Consider the following 25352-nt stretch of genomic DNA (forward strand, 5'->3'; position numbering starts at 1 on the left):
TTACCATAGAATTGAACATTTTATTTTTTACTTGCAAGAAAAAACACAAGTTTCATCTGATACAATGGACAATTCCATTGTTGTTGGCCTTTATACAAACATTTACAGAAGCTCCAATAATACAATGATTTTTTACTACATAAATCTACAACTTACTTACAGTGGCACAATGGCTACGAGAAAGTCCATCTCGTATAAATTTTACGGCAGTTTTAGAAGAAAAATGTGCAACAAGAAACTATAGTTGTCATGGTAACCAAATGGGAGTTATTTAATGAAATGCGAACTACAAAAGATCACCTACATATTGTGGTATTTTATGATTTACAGAGAATTCACCTAATACTGGTATTGTATTATTGGGAAAAAAAAAAAAAAAAAATTCAGTATCACTATCAATAACTCGCAATTCAAGACTTCATCAATTAATTTATTCAACCTTTTTTATTGTAAAATTTAATTGACCAATGAATTTTTTTTTATATATGAATTATTTACTTTCAATTTTGCTTTCTGCTTATTACATTACAGATTTAATGTTTACACCTACAGGAGGTGGCAAAGCAATTCACTCAATAAATGTGACTTAAGATCTTTTCATCGAAATGAGGTAAATTTTGTTGATTGTTGTGGTCCACACAAGATATTCACTTCTACTGTCTGTTCCCACCCGTATATCAGGAACATTCCATTTACTGTCAACCCAAGAAATTGTAGTTTTTTTTACCCATCTCTGCACTGCAGGGGGTCAATATTTTATCTCCCGATACCCTATATCAGGGTTCATACCATGAATAATTTTATTTGTTATAGTGAACATGACTTGATTGGTCACAGAACAGACCTAGTGATTTCCTATTGGATATCTGGCAAGTCTTGTCAAAGACTCAAATTAATGCCTGGAATGTTGCATTTAAAAATACTTTTTTTCTGCATAAACGATAACGATCAGCCCCTGGTCAAAATACCAACTTCACCTAGCACCCATTCCTATAGTGCATCTCCTGCCAGCCCCTGGTCAAAATACCAACTTCACCTAGCACCCATTCCTTTAGTGCATCTCTGACCAACTCGTGAACAGATTTCAATGACCCTTCTTCCTTTTCCATAATGCATCTATATATTCAATGGCCATACTTCCCTTCCCATAATGCATCTGCACCATTTTCAATGACATATCATCCCTTCCCATAATGCATCTCCAACCTGCATTTTAACCCATCATCTTACGTCTATTCCTGTACAATCCCCTACCCATTTTAATCATCCTTCTCTAAAGCTTACTTCACGATTACCTGATCGTCAAGCTTTGTGACAAAATGATAATATGTCTCGTCACCATTTACACTAACTATCATCCCCACCCTAAAAGTCTATGTACAAATGGGAACAACCTGAATATACAAAATCAAATAATTTTTATGCTACAATATATACCAATGTAATAGTTCAAATGCCTGTACACGAGCAAACTTTGTACATACTGGGGTTCATTGCCCCGTAACACTTTCTTTGATAAATGCTGATATTTTACACATGAAGAAAATATACACTGTTGGTTACCATGACAACCTACTTTCTTTTATTTCACATAATACACCTCTCACTCACAAAATTTTATTTATATATTTTCAAGATATTTATGGTACAAACTATTAACAATGTTGGCGAATTTACAATTGTGGTAATTTTTGGGGTTACGGAATATTGTACAATTTTTACTAAATTGAAAGAAAACAATTTAATTTTCTTCTACTTTGCTATATTACAATTATGTTTACCTTGTGGAGAGGTTATAGGGACGTGAACACATGTTTCTCTCTGCGAGTCGAAAAAATATATACATATGTAGTATTTGCTACAGCACACACCCTGTTATAATCTATACAGTAGTATGTTCAACATATACAGGTGAAGACTATCAATACACAATAGGTACATCAAAGCCACGAAACCTCAACAACATTTCTTAGAATATTTCTGTTTTATCCTCTGAAGCTTCCTCGGAATATTCTTTAAAAGAAATCTGGCTGAAATTTTTAGGTTTTCAGTGAAAGTGAAGGCATACATGATTATGATATTAGTTAAAAGTAACAAGCAGTATATTAATTACCAGGCAGGCTACAATACACACCCAAATTCAAAACTTCCAGACTGCAATTGTTAACATGATAGAATTTTAAGTGTTCTAAAATTTAAGGATTTGATACATTCCCAGGGTACCTCAGTACAGGAAGTAACAGCCATTTTCATTTTGCCCTTCTCAGATACTTCTGATCACAAACTCATATAATGGTGGATTACGTCAAATATGCTAGCTGTCAAAAGCTGTAACGAACCTTAACCTAGGTCTTCAGTTTTCAGCCATCTGTCAGGTTAGAAACATTTCAACATTATCTGAATCTGGTTCAATGGCATTGGATTCAATCCAGAGATATATCTGATCACATGCATGCAAACTTTTCATACATGTACAGCTATCATTTGAAGATGGAGTTTTCTTATAATTGGACTTATTTTCAAATACAGCATTTCCAAAGTGTATAAGTAGGATGTGCATTGCTATATACATTTCCGTATGCAAGCTGTTGATTCAGATGTCCCAGGATATCAAATTCCATACCGAACAGAAACCGTATTTTATCTTACAACTTGAGGATTTTACAACTCTACATGATCATATGTAGCTGAAAGACTTACAAAATCTCACATATACAGGATTTGGGCGACCAGAACTAAATAGCCAATGCAAAACTCAAGTGGGCTGCTATTTTCTGTACAGAGTACAATATCTAATCTCAAATTTCATAAACCAAAAAATCTTAAAGAGTAAATACAAAATGAAGTACGGAGTGAAAATCAACAATCGTACCTCAAGCACAATATGCCACAACCATCTGTGATGAGTCAATGTGGTGTGAACTGTTGTCTGCTCAGCTAAATACAACACACAAATATATGACCAATATACAAATTGGAACAAGCCTGACACTAATAAAAAAAAAATCACCTCTAGGATCAAAAGCTCTGTTCATTAGCAACACATGTACCTATTACAAAACCAGTTCTAGATACCATATTACAACACTGGGATAAGCCCAGGGTCAGTTTTAAGACCACTGCAATCAGTTTTAATAGATAATTATCAAATCTCCTACAATCTGAGAGACACTTTGTCTTAGTCCTATTTTACAAGGATCATCGAACAATCTTCAGCCTAAACATTCTTTCGCTCGGACTTAGCCAATCACAGCTAATGTCAAGAAAAACGACATCATTATGTGACTGGCAGACTGAAATTGATTCATTATCTCGGAGTATGAGATTGACTGGGTTTAATCTAGAGTGGAATACAAGAAAAGGCTTGTAATAGGTACAAAGTCACTAGTATCAAACTTCTATAGTAACAACATCCTCTACACCTTACAGTACTCATTAATTAACGGACATCAATGTTCTTAAAATCCTGACATTCTATGTGAATTTGTTTGACATATTCCAATTAATGACAGTGACATGTTAATGGAGGCCTTGTCAAGGCTTGTCTGAAAACATAAAAGAACCCTGGGATTAACAAGGCTACACTGTATTTTGATGTATTAATGGAATGTCAAACAAAACTCCATACAGAATTCACAGAACACTGTTTACCCTTCCTCCTATGTGGATCATTGCTCAATACTTTTTCTTTCAACACGACCCAAGTCAAGTCAAACTATGATAAAATCTGATTAAAATATCAAAGAGACAACAGGATTATAAGAAGGAAAAAAGATATATAAATATCTGATATGCGAGGAGAGTTATTATGAGAACGCTAATCAGCATGCAGACTACGTTTGTAATAAAACACAAGGATTATCTGTGATCTGTAGTGATATCACTCTACATTCAGAGTGATACGTAACATCTATACATAGTCATCAAAATCTTATCAACTGGCGTTACAGTAATGACAAATGAAACAAATCTCTAATGGGGTAGATATTAAACTAGAGGAAATAGATCTATTAAACATGTTACATGATTATATATGTATAACAACGTGACTACCAATATATATACAAAATAGGACAGAAAGCTCCCACAATACTTAGAAATGAATACATACCAATACCAATGCTATGCTACACGATCTACACTATACACAGGTAATGCTGGAATTGCTATTATATTATACAGTAATGCAGCGAATGCTACAATGACAAACTTGAAGGAGATAAAACAAATCCTATATCGTGTGAAATAAAACATGTTTTCATTATCATGGGAAGGAAAAAACTAATTTACAATTTTTATGTTGTGAAACAATACACATGATTTAAGCTTTGTATAATGTACAGTGTACAATCTGAATGACTGATATCTATTTTGAATTTACATGCTATTTGTACATAACACTACTACTAAAATCTACTTTCAGTTTACATACACATTACATTATCAATGACTGCAAACCTAATCTATCATCACTCAGAACTTTCAAAAACATCAAAATATACAAACAGCATTATATCAAGGTATCCTATATGAAGGCCACTCACAACACCGCCCAAAGCAGACAATGAACGGGACAACTATCATTGGTCAAAATACATCATGATCAGTATTATCTAGTGGGAATGATCCGGCCTTTGTCGCATATCATTCCAAACTCTATCCTCATGGCTACTGTTAATAGAAACTTCGCAAATCTACAAGCGTATGCAAAATTTATAGAATAATTATACACCTCAAAAGCTTTAGATACATGGAAAACTTTCTGTAAAATTTTCAAATCACCTTGACACTAGGAACTACGGTATAAATCTTTCAGCTTCCACAATCAAGGATGTTAAACCCCTAAAAAAAAAATTACAATCTGTCAAAGTATAAGTTAGGGCACATAATTCAATTCCAATTTCATCAACATTGTTATTTAAGAAAGCATAGAATTCGAGAATTAGAGAACAAATTTGACACACAAAACTTGGATCACAAGGAATACTAATGACAATTACAGATGGCAAATACCCTGAATCTTTGTTAAAATTGAGATGTGTGCTCTGCTGAGTATGTGGTTACTTAATATGTACAGATGACAGTGAATTTATTGCTGTTTTAATTAAGTACATGAGAATATGGTGCATGGCGGTCAATAATCACTTATATCCTGACAAAACCAGACAATATATATCCTTTGCAATGAAGGTGTTGGTTCTGTTTTAGATTGGTAGAGAGGGTGGAGGGATCAAAGAGGGGTCAGTAATATGAGTCAGTTATACTTTGCTGTTAGTTTCATGACAAATATAAATTCTATTTTACAATTTACAAACAAGCTTTACAATTTGAATTGCGTTCACCTATAGATGCCTCTGAATATGTTTTTGATTCAGCTTTCTGTAACAAGGCCCATTGGGCTCCAGGCTTGTAGGCTTACATGTTACATCTATCATTGTAATATATACAATTAAACTAATAAAATATCAAAACACTATTCGATTTGTACATAAATGAAGATATTTTACAAAATGGACGAATTGGTCAATTTTCAGCTTTATATATATACATAATTTTGCTTCCACCCCCATCACTTTCAAACTTCATCAATATTTGAATTTCCTCCCAATCATTTTAAAACAAATAACCAATGTTTGTCAAACCAATAGCTAATGTTTGTCAAAAATTAACACTCCAAAAAATAACTTTTTCAAAAACTGACTTTTTCAAAGAAATTTAATCCTAGATATACGGTATCCTCGAAAATTTAACCCATCTTCCCTTTTCTTGTTATTGTCAAATATTTATTTTTATTTTTTCAAATGTACCTCAGGACTTCATAATTGCTCTGCAATTAAGAAGTATTTCACAATATCACTTAAATGCAAATCTTTATCCAAGTGTTGAATTTTTAAGCTTGGTCCCACAATGCAAGAATCACACCTGGCAAAAACAAATACATCAACATTTAAAAGCATGAATATTCAGAGGCATCGTGACTTGAACATGGGGTCATACCCCAGTTAATTTGGCTGTAGTCAGATCTGTCTATATACATGTATTGTTCTCCTTTTAAAAAAATAACATCTCTTAAGTATGTACATACCATTGTTTCAAAATGTTTCTTTGTTACATGTACTAGAAAATGTCTTCGACATTTGAATATATACACTAATATACATGCATTGTTTTATACACATGAATGGGAGAAATGAAACTGGGGGAAATGCCTGAACTTTTTTTTAACAACCTCCTAATACTTCCAACAGGAATATTGTTTATTTACACGTTTTTGTGATAGATACCATAGAAGGCCTGAGAATGAAAATTAATCAATTTAGTTCTAATATTGAAAAAGGATGAAAATTCATGTTGACTCAATTTCTTTGGTCATTACTTCAGATTTTACAAGATTTACAAATAATACAATCTAATACAGGTACCAAGGGGCGATTTTCTTATTTAAAACATATTCTTTTAAAAGGAGAAACTAGAATCGGTCATATGTTGAATTATCCACAAAATATGTATCAACACTAGCTATAGAGGATATTTACTCTGTACACTGGAGTTTGCAAACTTCAAATAAATACATCTAGCACCAATCCAGCTTCACCGCAATGTACAAGGTGGAAACGGCATCAATGGGGACTTATTTTACAAATGTTTTTATACAGGTGTTCACTGGGCTAATCTATAGGTTAAAGTGAAGAAATAATTATTTCTCATCTGAACATTATTTTAAATGGGGAATTATTCTTTTCACTATCGGTTATTCATGGATTATCAGTATAGGAGGAGCTTGATTTAAACTTTCATGGATGGTTGAGGTAAAGCCTCTTTTCTATCATTCCCTATATTAAATATGTTTTAATTTTTGATTGGTGGTGGGGTCTGTGCCTCCCACCCCTCCCACCTAGATAATTTTGAAACCGCCCTAATGGGTTTCCCCCAAAATGCCATAAATTTAATTTACAGTATATCATGTTGAAAGTTTATGAATATTCCATCCTTGATTATTTCCTTAGAGAAATTAGTACTGATTTTAACAATGCCCTATGTAGAAACAAGGACAGGTCAGTGATACAGATTCCGATAAGTAATTAACTGACCCTGTAACTTTATAAGATTCTTTATACACATGCTACTTATGACTTATTTCTTTATGACTTGAAGTTTTAGTTGTGGTAAGAGAGTTTGATCTGTACAGGGTACGGGATACTATAAAGATGTAAGTTCAGTGACAAACCTACTGGACAGGTCACCGATAGCTATACATGGAGAGTGCTCGTTTTATACAGTTCCGATTTACAAACTTTATTTATTTACACACAGGAAGTAACAGAAGGATTCAAAGGAAGCACAATATTATGACTTTTCTTGATTTTTACCCATTTCTTAGTGTCCCAAAACTCTTGAGCCTTATTTCAATCCTTCTGTTTCTAAGCAATTTTACATTAATATGAAATTTAATCATCTTACAACAGCAGCTAGGAAGCGAAGAAAAACTATGACATGCCCTACAGCACTTTTGATGAGACGGAACAAATTACAATGCTTCTCGAATGACTGTTTAGGTTTTATCTAACATGTAATGTAACATCAGAAAGAGATTACAATCTCCCAACATTAAACAAATCCTGCTTTTCCTACATACATATTTACAAGTTGCTTTTTTTAATTTCTGTACATGTATTAAAATATTCTGGGAAACCATGGAATGTTCAATTCCCACAAGTAAGAAGTCCAGTGCTATAAGCTCTCGACTGAAACTGTTCTAACAGAAATAAGGCTTTTGAAGCCATAGAAAACTATCAATATCCAACAAATACAACTTTGATAAGACCTAACAAACATCTATTGCACAAGTCTGTACAGATTAAGTCTATATATAAACAGATTTGATTACTTAGTACTGTACAATAAAACTGGTGGCCTAAGTCAACCAAATGCCCCTTAATATGACCATTTTGTCACAAAATGTTTCAAACTGAATACTTAAAGATCTTTATCGCTGTACAAAAAAGTCAATGTCCTGATCTATTTACGGATGAAATAAAAAATTTTTTTTAAAGAATGGTGTCTAATTCCTTACACATCCAGCTCCATAAACTTCCATCTAATACCAATGTATCATTGGTTTTTGTCCTGAATAGCAGACACAGTAATTCAATCGGTAGAAAACCACACCAATGCCACCTCAGGTGAAAATCTGACGCGTGTTGCTCACAAAAGCTGAAATAATATTCTGTCCTGTACAGTCATGATCGCATTATTATCTCAATTTCACTGGATAACAGGCAACAGGTGTCCTTTATCTGCAGTGAGGTAGCCACCAGCTACTACATCACCTCAAAACAAATCAATTCAATTTGAATTTCAGCTAACTAAATTATAATAGATCTGGGCATTTGACAGACATATTGATAGTAATGACTTACACTTGCATTTAATGCTAGACACGCAAGACGGATACAAACACTCACAACATGTGATATTTCAATATACAGATTTTTGCACCATTGTAAAAAAAAAAAGTACGAAGTCATATGTTGATCTCGATATTCACAGAGAAGAAACAAAACAGTCATCCGAGAAGCTCATATCTGTACAAAACAACCAGCATTTCTGCTTGAAAAAGAGACTTGCAAAATACCTTTGCAGTAAAAGCCACTAGAAAATCACTGTACATTTTCACCAAATTTGATATTCTCAACTACTTAAAGGATCAAGAAAATTGCTAAATATATATATATGTGTCTGCTAAGTTGGTTAGGAGGAACAAAAAACCTAATATACAAAATGTGGCTATTGCTTTCAATTAGTAAAAGTTAAAAGATCATTCCTAATGGTTTCATTTTATACACTTTAATGAAAAATGTTGATAATGTTTATAAAACTGGTACACCTAAAAAATTGTGTATAAGTTAACATTTATATAAATATTAAAAAAATTACTTTCAATATTTCTATTTCTATCTTAACATTTGGATTACTTGTGATCTGTGCGATTTAATTAAAATGACTTGTGAGGTATCAGGACGATACAAGTTGGACGTGCAAGCATACTCAAAGTCCATATACATAAACTGTATATTTATAGATGATATAATTATATTTCATATATATTTATCTTAATGTATTTCGTACAAGTATATATACAGATGTTTATCACACAACTTTAAGTAGGATAGCATTCTCCAGAGTTATCCCCCCTTTACAGCATGCCATAAATTGTACAAGGGCGATAACTCTATAGCCAGCAACTACATGTGTCAGCATACCGGCATACAACAAATGTATGTTCAACATCTAAAGAAGTCTCAGATTCTATATACATGTAACGTTTGATTGTAGCTCTCAATTTACAGTATGCTGTAGTTAACACTGCCCTTTTTTTTTGTTTAGGGCCCAAAGTGCAAAACCTTAAAACAACTTTCCTTACATAATATCGTGGAGATTTGAGACAAGACCTCATTTACTTAATCTAGTATCCTGTGTAGGATACCTGATAGACTTATATGCAGAGTAATATGATTCATAGTTAAAACTCATACTTATCATCAGAACAGCAATAAAGAATACAGCATTACCAGCATTACCGAGTATCTTCAAAGGAATTTCAGCAATTCAACCTAAGAGGTCAATTCAGATTCCTCTTGATCAAATCATATATATTAGTAAGTCAATTGATGAAAATTTACCTAAGATAATTATTCTTCTGAAGTTCCCAGTAACCCGAAATCTTTCCACCACAGCTGACACCTATATATCCACCAATGAGAGCTCAAGGTCAAATTATTGTCAGAGAGGGTTTGCTACTTATGAGCAGCGTGACACAACTTGCTCTATAAAATTGTAATGTCCTTCTATTGATGTCTACTCTTTCAAATGAAAAATATGTAAAATATTTCATCAAATGATGTCCTGTTTAAGTTCCAAAAATGTTAATAGAACTGTCCAGAACTTCCCTCTCACAGAGAAACCCTAACAACATCTACTGTACCCCCTTCCCAGCAGTCGTAATACATACAGGTACACACAAAACAATGAGTGGCAAGAACAAAGTAAGGTGCCAAACTTGGCATCCTCTAAACTAAAATAATAGGAAAAAATACATAGGGGGAAAAAAAAAATAAAAAAAAAATAGCACACACATTTCAAAAACAAAACTGATATCAAGCTACCCTAAACAGATACCTGAATATCTAAGAACAATGCAAGACCTACACTCAGTATTCAGTCTTCACGAATGTGGTTAGAATCAAACAAAATTTAAACACTTAAAAACGAAATGCTACCCACTTGGCAACAATCATACCTCATTTCAATGATCCCAAGATTTCCACTACCTGGAAGGTACTATTGTTCCTTACAGATGCATAATATGAACCTTGCATTAAAGCTGCTAGTCTGATGATCCAATATGTACTCGAGACCATCTGGTATAAATTTCTTCCATATAATATCTGCAGATGGACTTTTTGTTCTTACTTATTTGTCTCATTGTGAGATATTATAGATAGGATTTTCCTCTGAATTTTGTCGTCATCATTTCGACTCTTGCTCTAGTTAATTGTTAGCTGAACAAAGACCACAAAACGTCAGTACAAATGATAGCATTACAAAGAAAACCTTTCTGTGGCACTGAGATGTCATCTTCAAAACAGCAACATATGCAAAAACTATATGCAGACATGTTTTTTGTCAATTCAAAATAATTTGAAATATTACTAGTATTCAGTTTGATTTCATTGTTTATAAGTGTCGAACATAGAGGTTTCCTCGGAGTGTTAAAACATTCAACTCATTCACCCCTGAAGTGTCATAATGAACTATTCCAATTTCTGAATTGGAAGAGTTCAAATGTGTCTACAGGGGTGAATGAGTTAAATCACACTTCTTTTGATCTTTCAAGTAGTGACAAATAGCCAATAAATATGACTCCACAAAGATTGGCATAGTTATATAATTCAATAGGAAGCAACCTCAAGTTTGGTCACAATTTCATTTTCACAACTCATCAATATGTGTGTATTTTAGGTACACCATTCAAAATATTCACAAGGTACTTATGATTCACAATAATTTTTTTTTTAAAAATGCTTAATATATTAAGTACAGTCAAATCTGCTCAAGAGATTATGAAATAAATCTTTCTCCCAAAGAGGAGATGATTATTTTCTCATCATAACAAAGCAGTTTTACTATATATCAATACATATATGTACTTGATGAAGACTTCCCGTTTTTAGCCTTTTATATTTGTAGGTCTCTTCATGCAGATCTAACTGTACTCGTGAAATACCAGCAACAATACTACGACAATGAATTAAAGATATCACATGCTACTCACTTTACAACATACAACCTTCATAAACAATCTTCCCTCCCTTTCACTATAAATTTAAGAGATAAAACCAAATCAATAACTTTTCAATAATATATCTGACTGGATGTCTTAATAACTATTCAATACTATATCCAACTGGATGTCTTAATTTTGCAATCATAGTTGAATTTACCAAGATATACTTTGACTCTAATCATTGCATGCATTGAAAAGATAAACCTTTTGATGGCTACGACCAATAAGACACAGTTTCCACTGGTTCACTATTGAAATGTCTCCATATTTCCTACACTAGTCGTAGGATTCATCTTTTGAATATGTCTGAAGAACAATTAATCAGACTATCGCTCCAATAAAAAGGATAATGCTCAGACAATGCAAAATAGTAAGAGGAGGGAGTCCTTTTAGTTAGGTGGCAGGGATGAAATAAAGTTTTAAAAGGTTGTATGATGTAAGATAGATGGGTAATGATGGGTAGAAATCTATTTAACCCTTTCAACCCTAAGACACTTTAGTGGACTCTGCCATTCATTCATCAATTGAAGTCCTATATGGTCAGCAGGGGTGAAAGGGTTAAGGCATCCAAATAGGTCCAACTTATCTATTACATATCAACCCTGTCCTTCTGACACTGGTAGGCAATACGTAGTTGATACATAAATATATTTGGATTCCATATTATTCAAATGCAGGACTTAAATGGTCCAACTCGAAATGAAAGTTCTGAATAAGACATACATATGTGAACCATTAATGTTGGCAGGCCTCTACAAAAAGATCCCAGGACATATACCATATACAGGCCAAAAAGCTTGATTCCAAGAGGCCTCTACATCGTAACGAGGTTTAAAAATACCTCTGTATGCATCAATCTTTGGAGCCATCTTCTAAATCATAGCTCCTATTTGGAAGCCTTTAATTGGGTTTAATTCAAAGTCAACTGTATACAATAACAATGTTGGAGGTCTAAACTAGACAAAACCTTCCATTTTGACCTCCAACATGGGTCTTAGTCAGAAGATTACTGACAAAATATAGGGCCTTTATATAGATGAAATCTCCCATTGGTGGCCTCTAAATGGGTCCCAGTTTCCAGTTGTATATATATAACAGCACTATGCCAGGGCTCCATTCGGGGGCATGCCGATAGGCCCAAGGTCAGAGCTGTTCTTCATGAAGTATTTCTCGAGCTTGGCCAGAATGTGTTTGCCATAGGTGTACTTGCGCAGTGTGGCGATGTGGGGACGGATCTTGTGCATTAGGATCTTTCTTTGCGTAGGCTCAGCAACATCAATCATCTTCTGCACCACGTAATTGGCAAACTGGTCCTTCATCATGGAATACAAGGCACTGTGAGGTCTGAAATGTATAGCAAACCTCTGTCTTCAAAACAGACAATACGTGTCTCACTTACATTTTGGAAAACAGTCGAGCAACTATTTTGAAATGGACTTTTTTGATGGGCTTATAGCTTTCAGGTGATTTCACCGAGAAGTTTTTTCTTTTAGTTATATATGAACATTTTTGACGGGCTTATAGCTTTCAGGTGATTTCACCGAGAAGCTTATTCTTTTAGTTATATATGAACACAAAGAACATTTTTCAGCTATCCTTTGGGATGTCACTAAACACAATACTTTTCAGCTATCTTATGGACAGTATTTCTCAGCCATCTGGAGATTTCTTACAATAAAAGCATTTTTCAGCTATCCTTTGGGATGTAACTAAACAATACTTTTCAGCTATCTTATGGACACAGTATTTCTCAGCCATCTGGAGATTTCTTACAAAGACATTTTTACAGCTATGTTCTTTATAGGGAGACACTTTTCAGCCATTTCAGGATTTTATGAGTTAGAAGATTACCATGGGAAGACGATTTGCAGTTAATGAGATAATCTAAGGGAATCAAAAGTGCATCTATGTGGAAATTTTTCATCGAATATGGCTAATAACTATCTGGGGACGTAACATAGGCATTTACATCACTATAAATATTACATAAAATAGCTACACAACATTCAGATATATTCGAAACACTGAGTATACATGTAGTAATTGTTAAGGCAGACAGGAGATAGTGTGAGCTGGTTGAGTGCTGCCTTCTAACAATAGTGTCATCATCTGGTGATCATGACATGGGAAATATTCACAGTGCAAAATTCTCGAATTTCCAAGCTTGATTAGTTGTAAGTTGTATGAAGTCATGACAAAATGATTTCAAAGTGTCATTAGTAATTATGATATTATAACGAAATGATCAATTAATATACAATTAAATACATTGTGTGTGAAGTTAAAAAATAATTTATCCATTAATACACGATTAAATACCCACACTTCCATGGTTACGTTGTTAGTAGATGTTATAACGAAATGATTTATCCATTAATACACAATTAAATACCCACACTTCCATGGTTATGTTGTTAGTAGATGTTATAACGAAATAACTTATCCATTAATACACGATTAAATACCCACACTTCCATGGTTATGTTGTTAGTAGATGTTATAATGAAATGATTTATCCATTAACCCACACTTCCATGGTTACGTTGTTAGTGGTATGACATCCTAATACAGAACTATTTACCCGTCATTCATTGTGCACACTTCCTCAATCAGCATGGCTTTCTCAGCACGAGATGAATGAGATACACATTTCTCCACGACGTTACTGTAAGGGCAAGAACAGTATTGATATATAAACAATGCATGATTCAACCTTAAATTTCTCCTTAAATTCCACAAGACTTATCCCTTTATAAACCTAAGATGTAGGGTAAGGTATATAGTTTTCTTTTTTCAATTACTTCCCCTCTTCTTCATCTTAATTTTACTACATTCAACTATCATTTCAGATTTCAGCAACCCCTATACATTTGATAAATTCTATTATGTCTTTATGAAACATTGCCTTTCGGTTGGTATGAATGTGAATAGATATTCGTACATCACCATTATACTGTTTTATGCATGACCTTCCACAGCTTCATTGTTAGCTTCATCACAGTAATCACAGAAATGTGGCACATAAAGTACTGGTTTTTGACATATACCAAAATCTTTTCACATACCAACATGTTTTTTGTTAAAGATATCGAAGTTACACAACGAGTGGTTGTTGGATATGGAATTTATTTCACACGAGTAAGTAAACGTTTAAAAAATAACTTACGTTTGTGAAATAAATTCCATATCCAAAAGTCACGAGTCGTGTGACTTGTTTCTACCACAATAATATCGGCTTGAATCAAAGGGAAACGTGGCCAAGTCTTATTTCGTGTATGCAAATAAAGTATATAGATGACGGCCAGGACTCAGTGATGTAACTTCATTTGATTATTGATGACGTCAATAACACTTGCAGCTCGGGTCAAAGTTTGAATTCTTGACCAATTAAAAGACCGGAAGGTCATATTCCATTAGTGGAATATAACATATATATATCCAACAGTCAGCACATTTATACAATGGCTTGAGAGTGGAATAATACAGCGTATTGTGGTAGAAACCTACTTATGGTTATATTCACATTAAATGAGAAAAGATAAGATATTCAAGAGTCAAACTTCTAGTTGTACAGATACATATGATAATGAAACCTATTTTCAACTAGATTTCAAAATCTTTTTAAATGATCCAGCAAATGATCCATCAACCCCCAACTAATCCGACAAAAGTTACTGTTCTATACAGGTCAAGACTTACCTAGCAAATTTGTGTTGACTAAGAACAAGGACCTTTCCACGAAGCTCAACCACAATTTTACTCTTGTCGTCTGGCTGGCCATGTTCCAAAACATGTTGTATAACATAATTTCCATACTGGTCCTGGACAAGGCGTTCAATCTGTTGGTGGAGCTCGTCCAGGATTGGATTGGTCTGTTCCATGTTGCAGTGTTCTAGAATTCGCTGGATTACTCTGCATCCATATGGATGCGTTGACAAGGCATGCACCTAGAAACCGAGGATTAATCTTTGATGAATAGATTCTTTGACAAGGCGGCCTTACAGAGCCCAACAGTATTGATTTTTATTTTCTTACTTAAATTCAATCATTTTGTTAGACATATTTTTCATCCTCAAGTGAAAATTATCAATTTCATTTTCAAAGCAACAAAGACATAGTTGTGCAAATCTCTCGCCAAGGAAGCCCAGTCATGGCATGACATTTGAGATTATGAAATTGGATATTTAGATGTAATAGTCAATATGAAGGATCGGAAGTGCCGATTTAAGACAAATTGGAGAGGTCTATACTGAGTCTTTATGTTAATCTGATCAACACGAGACATGTACCAAATGAGATTTTTAGGGCCTGGGGAATATCATTAAATAATTGTACCTGTCCCTTGAAGGCGTCGATGATGAACTGTAGATGTATTGGATCCACACACTCAATACACTTCTGTACTACATGGTTTCCATTCTGATCTTTCACACACTTCAGTACATGGCCATCGAGTTCCTTCACAATCTCCACCTAAAACACGACAACAAACGTCACATTAAAATTAGGGGGGCTGATTTGGTACAACCCATTTGATGGACACTAACTTATTTGTCCACTATCATGACTCCTTATAATATAATAAGATACTCATTCTTTCTTTTTTCCAGTTCGTACATTATTTTTCTGAAATTATTTTCTCCTACTACCTTCTCTTCTATTGAAATAAAAAAATACATTTTTTGTTACAATTTTTACATCCCCCCCCCCCCCCCCCCCCCCTTTTTTTTTTAAAATAATGAACCCAAGACAATTCAAACTTTAATCAAGACTACAAATATCAACAACACTGGACTAAACTTACCTGCATTTCACAAGGGATAGTCTCCAAGGCTTTCTGTATAACACGACAGCCGTACATCTGTAGGGCGAGAGGAAGGACATGCCCCCTAAGTCGTTGGGCTAGGGTCTGTTTCTGCTCACTTATTCCAAACTCAAAGAATTTCTGTATTACATAATTACCAAACACGTCTGTCATTAGACTATAGGCGTGGTTGAGGATCTCGTTAAATACCATTGATTTCTCTTGTGGTGTGGCTCTTTCCAATTTCTGCTGGATAAACCTACAGAAAGACAGATTATGGTTTAGATTGAAGATTTGACTTTGCCGTCTTCATTTTGCTGTAGAAATCTTACCCTAGTTTCTATTTTAAACCATATTTATCAAAGAAAAGTTGGTCTTTGTGTTTTATAAATTGTAATAATCCTAAATTTTGCAAATACTAACAGTTTAATATGAAATAGAAAATGTCGGATTCTTTGAACCCACGTCTTGAAATTCAAATGCATAGGACGCCATGAAACAATTAGTCTACAGTCAGAAACAGCTCCACTAGGTGATGTCAAAGATGTCTTCATAACAGAATTCATGTCGAGGGTTTCATGACACTGATAACATAATGATGATGTGATAAAAATATTTATTATGTAACTCATTTAGAATTGCTCTTCCGTATGTTCAAAACACTTTTAGGGCTGATCCTAATATGTCTCTAATTTGGTCTTCAAGGAAGGTAATCAGTCCTTTTACAATTATATTACATTTTCTATAATAGTAAATAACTAAAAAGAGCTATGCAGAATCAATGCCTAAAAAACAAATGAATATATTTTGTGCCAGACATTGAAATTCAGAGAATTAGTAAATGCCTTGGTTGTTCTAACTACCTACCGAGAGCCATGCTGGTCCTGGGAGAACTCTACAACATGATTGGTCAAATCCTTCAGTGTTAGGTTGGGAATCCTGTTGTTTCGAAAATCTTCTAGCAATCGACTCCTCCCTGTTACTTCTTTCGACAAACTGGCACTGCGAAATCAAGTTTTGGATAAAAGACACATTTAATACCATTTTTTTCTGCAATAAGCCCTGGAGGCCAACACAAAATGATCATACATGTCCTGATGTTGGGTGTGGGCTGGAAAAGAAATAACGAAATAGCGTTTGTAAGCTTTTTTTCAGTTAACACCAATAGACATCAGTGAGCATGTTCCTATTGCCAGATAGGTACTTTTGTTACTTTTTTTTTCAAAGAAAAAAGGGGGAAATAAGAACATATGTATACTTTCATGAACAAATGCATATGCCTCCTAAGTGAATGGAATCAAACTCTGTTTGGCGGAAACCTAAATCATACCTTCGTGATTGTAAGTTAGCTCTGTTTGGGAAAAGATTACTGCCAGGGAAGAGTCCATTGGCCGAGCCAAATGAACCATTTCTGAATTTTGTTTCAGCTCCAGGTGCAGCATTGTAGAGACGATTTCCAGCCGTCATACCTGGAAATAATAATTTCAATTTTAGGTTCTTTTTCATATTCCTTTATTGCATTTCATTTTTTTTAACCCTTCCTACATTTGTCAATTGAACATATCTGTAAAGTTGAACAAGATATACTTCGTAATGTTTCAAATGAAAATGAATCTCTGTTTACACATTTAACCAACACCAAAGTTCTCAAAAGCTTCTGTTACAACCCTCTGAAGAAACAAATCTTTTGAGATGTTGGAGGAAAACCCACAGGGAACACCAACTTGAAATCATTGGAGAAATAACTAAATGAACAAGCAACATCCACTCGCTGTCAAGGGCATCTCAACCGCATGTTATACAGGACAGTGGTCTCCCCTTGTCGTCAGGGCATCTCGAACGCATCTCAACCGCATGTTATACAGGACAGTGGTCTCCCCTTGTCGCCAGGGCATCTCGAACGCATGTTATACAGGACAGTGGTCTCCCCTTGTCGTCAGGGCATCTCGAACGCATCTCGAACACATGTTTTACAGGACAGTGGTCTCCCCTTGTCGTCAGGGCATCTCAAACGCATCTCGAACACATGTTTTACAGGACAGTGGTCTCCCCTTGTCGTCAGGGCATCTCGAACGCATGTTCTACAGGACAGTGGTCTCCCCTTGTCGTCAGGGCATCTCGAACGCATGTTCTACAGGACAGTGGTCTCCCCTTGTCGTCAGGGCATCTCAAACGCATGTTATACATGATAGAGGTCTCCCCTTGTCGTCAGGGCATCTCAAATGCAAGTTCTACAGGACAATGATCTACCCTTAACATATGGACTCTCAAATGCATGTTATACATGATAGAGGTCTCCCCTTGTCGTCACGGCATCTCAAATGCATGTTCTATAGGACAATGGTCTGAAGCTCATGCTCGACTGTACTCATCACAACATCTTTCTACTGTCAGCGCATTAGTAATCACAGCTAATGTATAGTGGAATTTGCACTTTTCAAAACTGAATGGCAAGAATTTTTATCTTTTTGATAAATGAAAGTTGATCAGATGATACATTACCATGCATACCAATAGCCAGGTTTGTATTGGAGCCGGAGAGTGATGGAGGTGGGGTCATTGACTGACCAGGCTGGACAAGGCCCATGGGGCCTGCAGGTGATCCAGACATAGAACCCATCGACCCATAAAACTGGTTGATGGGCAACTGTGGCCTCTGTTTGAAGTCCATCGAGTCTCGTCTCTGACCTGTAACACACAACAGAAGGAAAAATCAACAATGTGATTATCGTTAGGTTTTCACTAACAAAACTGAACATATTACTATAATCAGATTTTTCACTGATCAAACATTAAATCTATTATTAGCTTAGCAATTCTCAGCATCTTTTGAGGTGATAGATCAGTTATCTACCACTCACTTTTGTCACTTGATAAAAGAAATATTTACTTTAAACAATTCACTACACTTGATAAAGAAACTCTCATCTTAATTACAAAGTATTGTCAAATTTCTAGCTTTTCACTTACTTGTAAAATTTTCCCCTTTCAAAGCTACCCATCATCATCATTTATTGTGTGATATTTCTATTTTATCAGTACAAGAACGGAATAATAAACTAGGATGAATGATCCTCTCATACACCTTTTACTGGGAAAATCTTATGGATATTATCAATATTACTTGTTCATCCAATTCAGTAAAGTACAAACGTCATTGTGAAGAAAATAAGCTTTGTGTAGAATCATTACCAAAATAATATCTAAATACAAATGAACTAAGCTTCAGAGGACTTTTAAAAGTTCAAAACATCATAGGATAGGGTCTTCTAAAGAAACATGGAACACCTTCATAATCGTCGAACCATTCCGAGGCCTTTCTGTCCTTTTCAAACTGTATGAACCTAGGACATGAATTCCTTCTCTTTCACATGTACACCCTTCAGTTGTACATTTAAGGAGCAATGCAAGAGAAAGTTTTCTGCAAAGCACTTATGTTTTTTTATTTCTAAGGATTTTTAAATATGATTTTCACCTTTCCATCTCTAAGATAGTGATTCAAGGTACCAAATTTCTTTGGCTATTTTTAATCAGGTTCAAATTAAGAAGCAAATTACTTCCTGCTTTAAGTTAAGCTATTTTGATTTTTTTTGATTTTTTTTTTTTAAATCGATACAAAGTACTTTTAATTTTTCATATTTCTGTATCTTAAGACAATGATTCAAAGTACCAAACTTCTTAGGCTAATTTTCATCAAGTTCCAAAGACAGTGATTCAAAGGAGTAAATTTTTGGTTTCCTTTTTGCTTAATCTTGTTTTTTTTTTCCTCCCTTTTTTTTTAATTTTAAGACAAAATACTTGTATAATTATACAAATTAATATCAGGAAATATTAAGAAACATACAAACATCAATTATAAACACAAAAAGAGACTGGAATGAGTTGTTACGTATACGTACAATACCAGAGAACTTATTTCCAATCATGCCATGCCAACAACTATGGAGTCACAACAAAATCAGTTCTATTCACGACTCTATAAGCATGCAATCTTGTGATCTGTTCTTTGTTCCACTATACATAATTTATCAAGAAGTTTAAAATGAGAATAAAATTTGGGGTTTTAACTATAAAATATCCCAATGTAAAAACATACAGCATTCAAATCATATTTTTTTTGGTGAATTAATTTTTTATTATTATTATTTGTTTAGACATGTCTTCTTAAGTATCATGGTTTAAAAAGACTTTTAGCATGACGAAGCATATAAAGGCATCACAGCTGATAATCCCCTTGTCACATGATCTAATTCTGAATGTGAACAGTGTAGAAATTGTAAGTCTCATCAGAATCAGATACAGCATAAAATTGGTAAAGGCAGATTGTTGGAAATTGTATATTTATACCCAAAATTGTACAGGTTAAGGGCATGAACAAGTTAAAAAAGAAGTCGGTAGAGTAGGAACATCCAAATTCTTTTCATAGTAACAGTGACTTAATTTCTGACACCATGTGGTCGATACCTGAAATGTGTACATGAAGTTCCATGACAATAAAATTAAAATTTTCACACATGTAGGTAAACATTCCAGGACGGAGTGACAGAACTGAAGATGATGAAGCAGGATGCTGTTAGGGATTCACACATACTTACAGAAGATCTGGCATTAACAGACGGATGGTACCTTTAGTATAGATTATTGACCAATGTCTTCATCAAACTTGAGACTTGGTGAACTATAAACATTTCTCCCCAATCCAATATACAGTAAAATTCCACTTACTCAAATCCAGTTTAAAATTCGAATACCTCAATTCGTTAAACAGTTCCTTAGGTTCGACCGAGTTCGTATATATTCGACTGAGTTCATATATATTCTATGTGAAATAACCTTTGATTAGTCGAACCGCTATTCTTTGCATACCCTGTATCCCTGAAACAGTAATATATCCCCAACTCGACATAACCATAGTATTAATTCAATCTAATCGTCGAGCAGGTGTCCGATATATTTTAACCTTTGTTTCACGTTGGCACTGCCTAGGGCTAAGACTACAGTATTTCCACATTAACGATAGCATTGTTACATACCTGTTGCAATATCATAAATGATTTTAATGTGTATGTCTATTATTTGAGTGAAAATCTTTTACATAAACCCCAACACTGTGCTAATGGAAGTGATTCTACATGAGTTAAACCATATTACTGAATGGTTACATAAAGATGAAAACTAATAGCGGGTTGACGACAATTTGTTTTTTTTACCTGATGGGTGGGGCTTATTGCACAATTAGTATCATTCGATTATTATTTAGTTATTGGTAACAATATTATCAGGTATGCAAAAATATTCTAATATAAGTTTATCACCAGAAGAGGTATCTATGGCGAACATGAATGTTACAATGCGCATTAAGTAGGCATGGGCTTCAGTTCCGTGCACTATCTGTGAATTGTAATCAAACGAAAGTATGTGTGTATGTTGTTGAAGTTTCAAATCTTTTTGTTTCAAATCTGTATAAATCTTCCTTTTTTTTTATTGCTGTCATTACTCATCACTATCGGCCACATGTATAATATATGAATCATTTCACAATGTGTATTTATGGTTACGTAGACAGTGTCACTCAAGATGAGACGGATCTATACTTGATGATCCAGAACCAACTTTAGAAGACCATAGATACATAGATTTTATTCTGAAAAAGTAGGAAATTACATTCCTTTGGCAGTCAGCTCTGTAATAAATATATATTAAAACTAAAACATTCACAGTTCGATTTTTTTCTTTAAAACAATATTTCTGCCTTGATTTTTCCAATGTTAGTCTAACTTGTATTCAAATGTCTTGAGTGTTTGCATTTACTACATTCGACAGGAGAGTGTGCCATACATCGACAGTTCTCTTTGTTAACAAATATTTTCTAACATTTAATATTGAATTTTATATTTAAGATCTTGAGACCATGCCCCATATTGAGGAATCGAACCATCCCAAATTTCAATAATATCAGACACTTCACAATGATACTTCCGAGATAGTATTTTGTAGACCTCTATCATATCGGCACGTGATCTCCTATATGTAGTGTTGGTAGATTCGGTTTATGTAATCTTGTAGAATATGGCAAGTCCTTCAGCCCAGATACTTGTTTTGTTGCTCGACGTTGGACATTTTCTTAAGACCATGTATTCCTCGAACTATTGATCTGGTCCCCATGAGTTCAAGTAAGTGGGGTTTTACTGTATTGCAATCCCAAAGTGATGCTTATCAAAAATATATTATTTTAATGTCAAGAAAGTGTTATTATTCAGCTACCACAAAATGATGCAATGCAAGCTGGACTTCACAATACAAGGAAGATGTCAAGAGAGGTGCTTAAGCTGATCTGTGTCATTATCCATGGAGGGAAAATGTGCAAAAATATGTGGAAAATAAGTCAATCAACATTCTACAAATAACACAACTTTGTGCTGGCAGATTGAGAAAAAGAAAACACTATGTATCATTCCAACAGTTAAGCAGCTCCTGAGCTTCCACTAGACGTACAACAGCAACAATATTCAATCCAAAGCAAATGGGAGGCAACTCCCCTATTTAAAAAGATTACTGTCGACAGCTACCCACCAGAGCCAATCGTTCCTGGCGCTGTTGACCCCATGTTGCTAAAGCCAGTGTTGCCATAGTTACCATGTTGCGGATTGACTCCACTGAGCGGCGAATACAGACTGGCCGTTACTTGTGTGTAGGCCAAACTACTGCTAGGAGTGTAGCCTACAATGCAGGTCAATATCCATGTTATACAGTATATAATTTCTCAGATGGACCTCCTGATAGGTTCATGATCTAAACCTTAACAACATAAATTATTCTCCTGGTAACCTGGAAGTTGATATCCATGTTTCCATGGTTTGTATACCAAGGGGAATGTTAACCTCTACCCAGCTCTCTATAATCCAAGCAATGTCAACCTCCACAAAAATATCATCAAAATGTTAACTTCTTAACAGTTCAATAATCCAAATACTAACCTACATACAGGTTAATAATCTTAACGTCAACCTATAAATAAGTTTAAAATCAAAATGCTAACCTACATGGAGGAAAGTGATCTGAATGTCAACTTCTAAACAGGTCAATAATCCAAAATAAACAACCCTCATTCTCAGTGCAAACACATTGTCATATGCCTGAGCAATAAACAGAAGGCTCGTTGCCAGTGAGCATCTAATGAATATGAAACAAAACAAGCTGCATAACTGTGTCATGAATTTCAACAACCAATTCTTTCTTTAAACAATACTATACCCCTGGTAATGACTTAATTCTAAATCATGAAGTCTGTGAAGATCTCTATGTGCTTGCATGCTTCTAATGTAGATTTGTGTTAATAAGAAAATGTCGCACACACAAAAAAGACTCCACTACTTTCATGGTTAGTAAATGTATACAGCCAGCATCACTGACCATTTATCTAGAATTAATTCCAGAGAAATATTGTTATGAAGAACAAGAATTATGCATGAGAAGTCATTTACTATAGAATATGCATGCTAATATTAGTCAACGATCTCCTAACACATTCTGGGTTACTTTTAGCTAAGTAATGTTTCCATGTTTTTTAAAATAGATTATTAAATATGCTGTTGAAATTTTGAGAAAAAAATTTTTGAGGGTAAAGCACCAAACAAGACACCATTCATGAAACAAAATTTTGCATAAAACATGGAAATATTGCTGCAGAAATTCAAAACTGTCCAAGTGATCCAACAGCAGTTCTGGAGTTAATCATTTCTGTTGTGTGTAAAACTTGCAGATGATGATGATGTGTCGCATCCTCAGCCTGTTTATCTTACCTAGAGAATTTTGTGTAGAGGAAGTAGAGGTACTGGAGTAGACTGGCGGGGTGGTTTGGGCCTGTGTTGTCAACAGTCTCAGTGGGTTACTCCCAAGAGAACTGTTTCCTCCTCCTACAAAATAAAGTATTCAAGTAAACTCTGGTTCAAAATTCCTTCAACTATTCAAGATGTACAAAAGCTTTGCACTATTGATGGATCCTTGGATGCTCAAAGTTATTAATTACTATACACACACCCTTACTTGGTCTGGGTTTTAAATTACATTCTGAAGGTTTTGATTAAACATTCAAGTTTTATAAACCACTTAGGATTTTAATAACAGATCAATGACACTTTAATTTGAATAAAGCAGAATTTGAAAGGCTCGTTTCAGATACCGTGTTTTTTTTCTGTGAGAGATGTCAACAGATGACAGAAAAACTTACAATACAGGGTTTTGAAAGATAAAGATTGAAGACTGCCGGAAAGTTTTATGGCTGGTGTCCTGATCTCATTGAGAAATATACCTTGTGCGATATAAAGTTAGACATGTTCAATGTTGGAATCTTTAAACCCAACTCTATCAAACCATTTACCACACATCCTGTTTACCTTGCTGATTGGCTGCTGCACTGACTAGAACAGGGGCAGGTGAGACGAGACGGACCGGCGTGCCAATGCCGCGAGGGTTGCCCATCACAAGCTGACCATTTTGGTCATAATAAGCGGGCGCAATGATCTGGTATTGGGCATCTGCAATACAAAAACATATGCACCTTCAGGAGAGCAAGCTTACATAGCAGATGGCCTTTTTCTTCATCCTTCAAATACAAAATACATAAAGTATCTGGTAAGAAAACACTTTACTTCAGTTTACATGGTGTTCTACTTTCATGCTGCCTAATGGTCATTAATGGAGGTCATCAGTAGCGAACAACTCCCTAATCATTCCCTAATTAGTCAATAAGTAACATACAACTCCCTAATAGTCAATAAGTATCATCTACAAAATAGCCAGCCAGAGCCTTCAATTTTGCAACAGCTGTCAGCATATTCCATGGTTGAAAATAGGTTTGCTGACAGCAAAGCCTTGGATATTTAAAATGGAATTGGGGCTGCACAATCATGAAAGTTAACTTGCTTGATTGATACTTGAAGAGGTTCATTACTCTGATATAACCAATACTGTAATTCTCGTAAGATGCAACTAAACCCGGTTTTGACCTAGATTTGCATTTTGGGTGTTATTGAAGGAGTTTAAGGCACTCTTCTCGAACATCTGGTCTTATTCTCTTTGTACCTTTACAATGAAAAGGTCTGTTCATGTTTTGCCATTATTTTAACAGCTTTATGTAAGGCAAAGGTCTACTGTATCTGTAAGCATATGGTTTACTAACGTAAGGTTTGAAAAAGTGGG

The 25352-nt window shown here is 34.6% G+C and overlaps 1 protein-coding gene across 2 annotated transcripts in view; it reads right to left on the reverse strand.

Moving 5' to 3' along the window:
- Nucleotides 1–25352, reverse strand: part of LOC117316178 (pumilio homolog 2-like) — a 46156-nt gene continuing 20804 nt past the window's right edge. The window contains exons 11-21 of one of the 2 annotated variants that reach the window (XM_033870687.1): nucleotides 24548–24688; nucleotides 23954–24067; nucleotides 22725–22871; nucleotides 18654–18839; nucleotides 17482–17620; nucleotides 17019–17153; nucleotides 16152–16410; nucleotides 15683–15820; nucleotides 15047–15294; nucleotides 13929–14012; nucleotides 1–12691 (exon numbers count right to left, since the gene is read on the reverse strand). In XM_033870687.1, the coding sequence (XP_033726578.1) occupies nucleotides 12448–12691; nucleotides 13929–14012; nucleotides 15047–15294; nucleotides 15683–15820; nucleotides 16152–16410; nucleotides 17019–17153; nucleotides 17482–17620; nucleotides 18654–18839; nucleotides 22725–22871; nucleotides 23954–24067; nucleotides 24548–24688 (1835 nt within the window). In that variant the 3' untranslated portion in view covers nucleotides 1–12447. The remainder of the gene's footprint in view (nucleotides 12692–13928; nucleotides 14013–15046; nucleotides 15295–15682; nucleotides 15821–16151; nucleotides 16411–17018; nucleotides 17154–17481; nucleotides 17621–18653; nucleotides 18840–22724; nucleotides 22872–23953; nucleotides 24068–24547; nucleotides 24689–25352) is intronic. The other variant, XM_033870688.1, reaches the window with a different exon arrangement.

Source organism: Pecten maximus, chromosome 18 (genome assembly GCF_902652985.1).
Source record: "Pecten maximus chromosome 18, xPecMax1.1, whole genome shotgun sequence".
NCBI classification, from domain to species: Eukaryota; Metazoa; Mollusca; class Bivalvia; order Pectinida; family Pectinidae; genus Pecten; species Pecten maximus.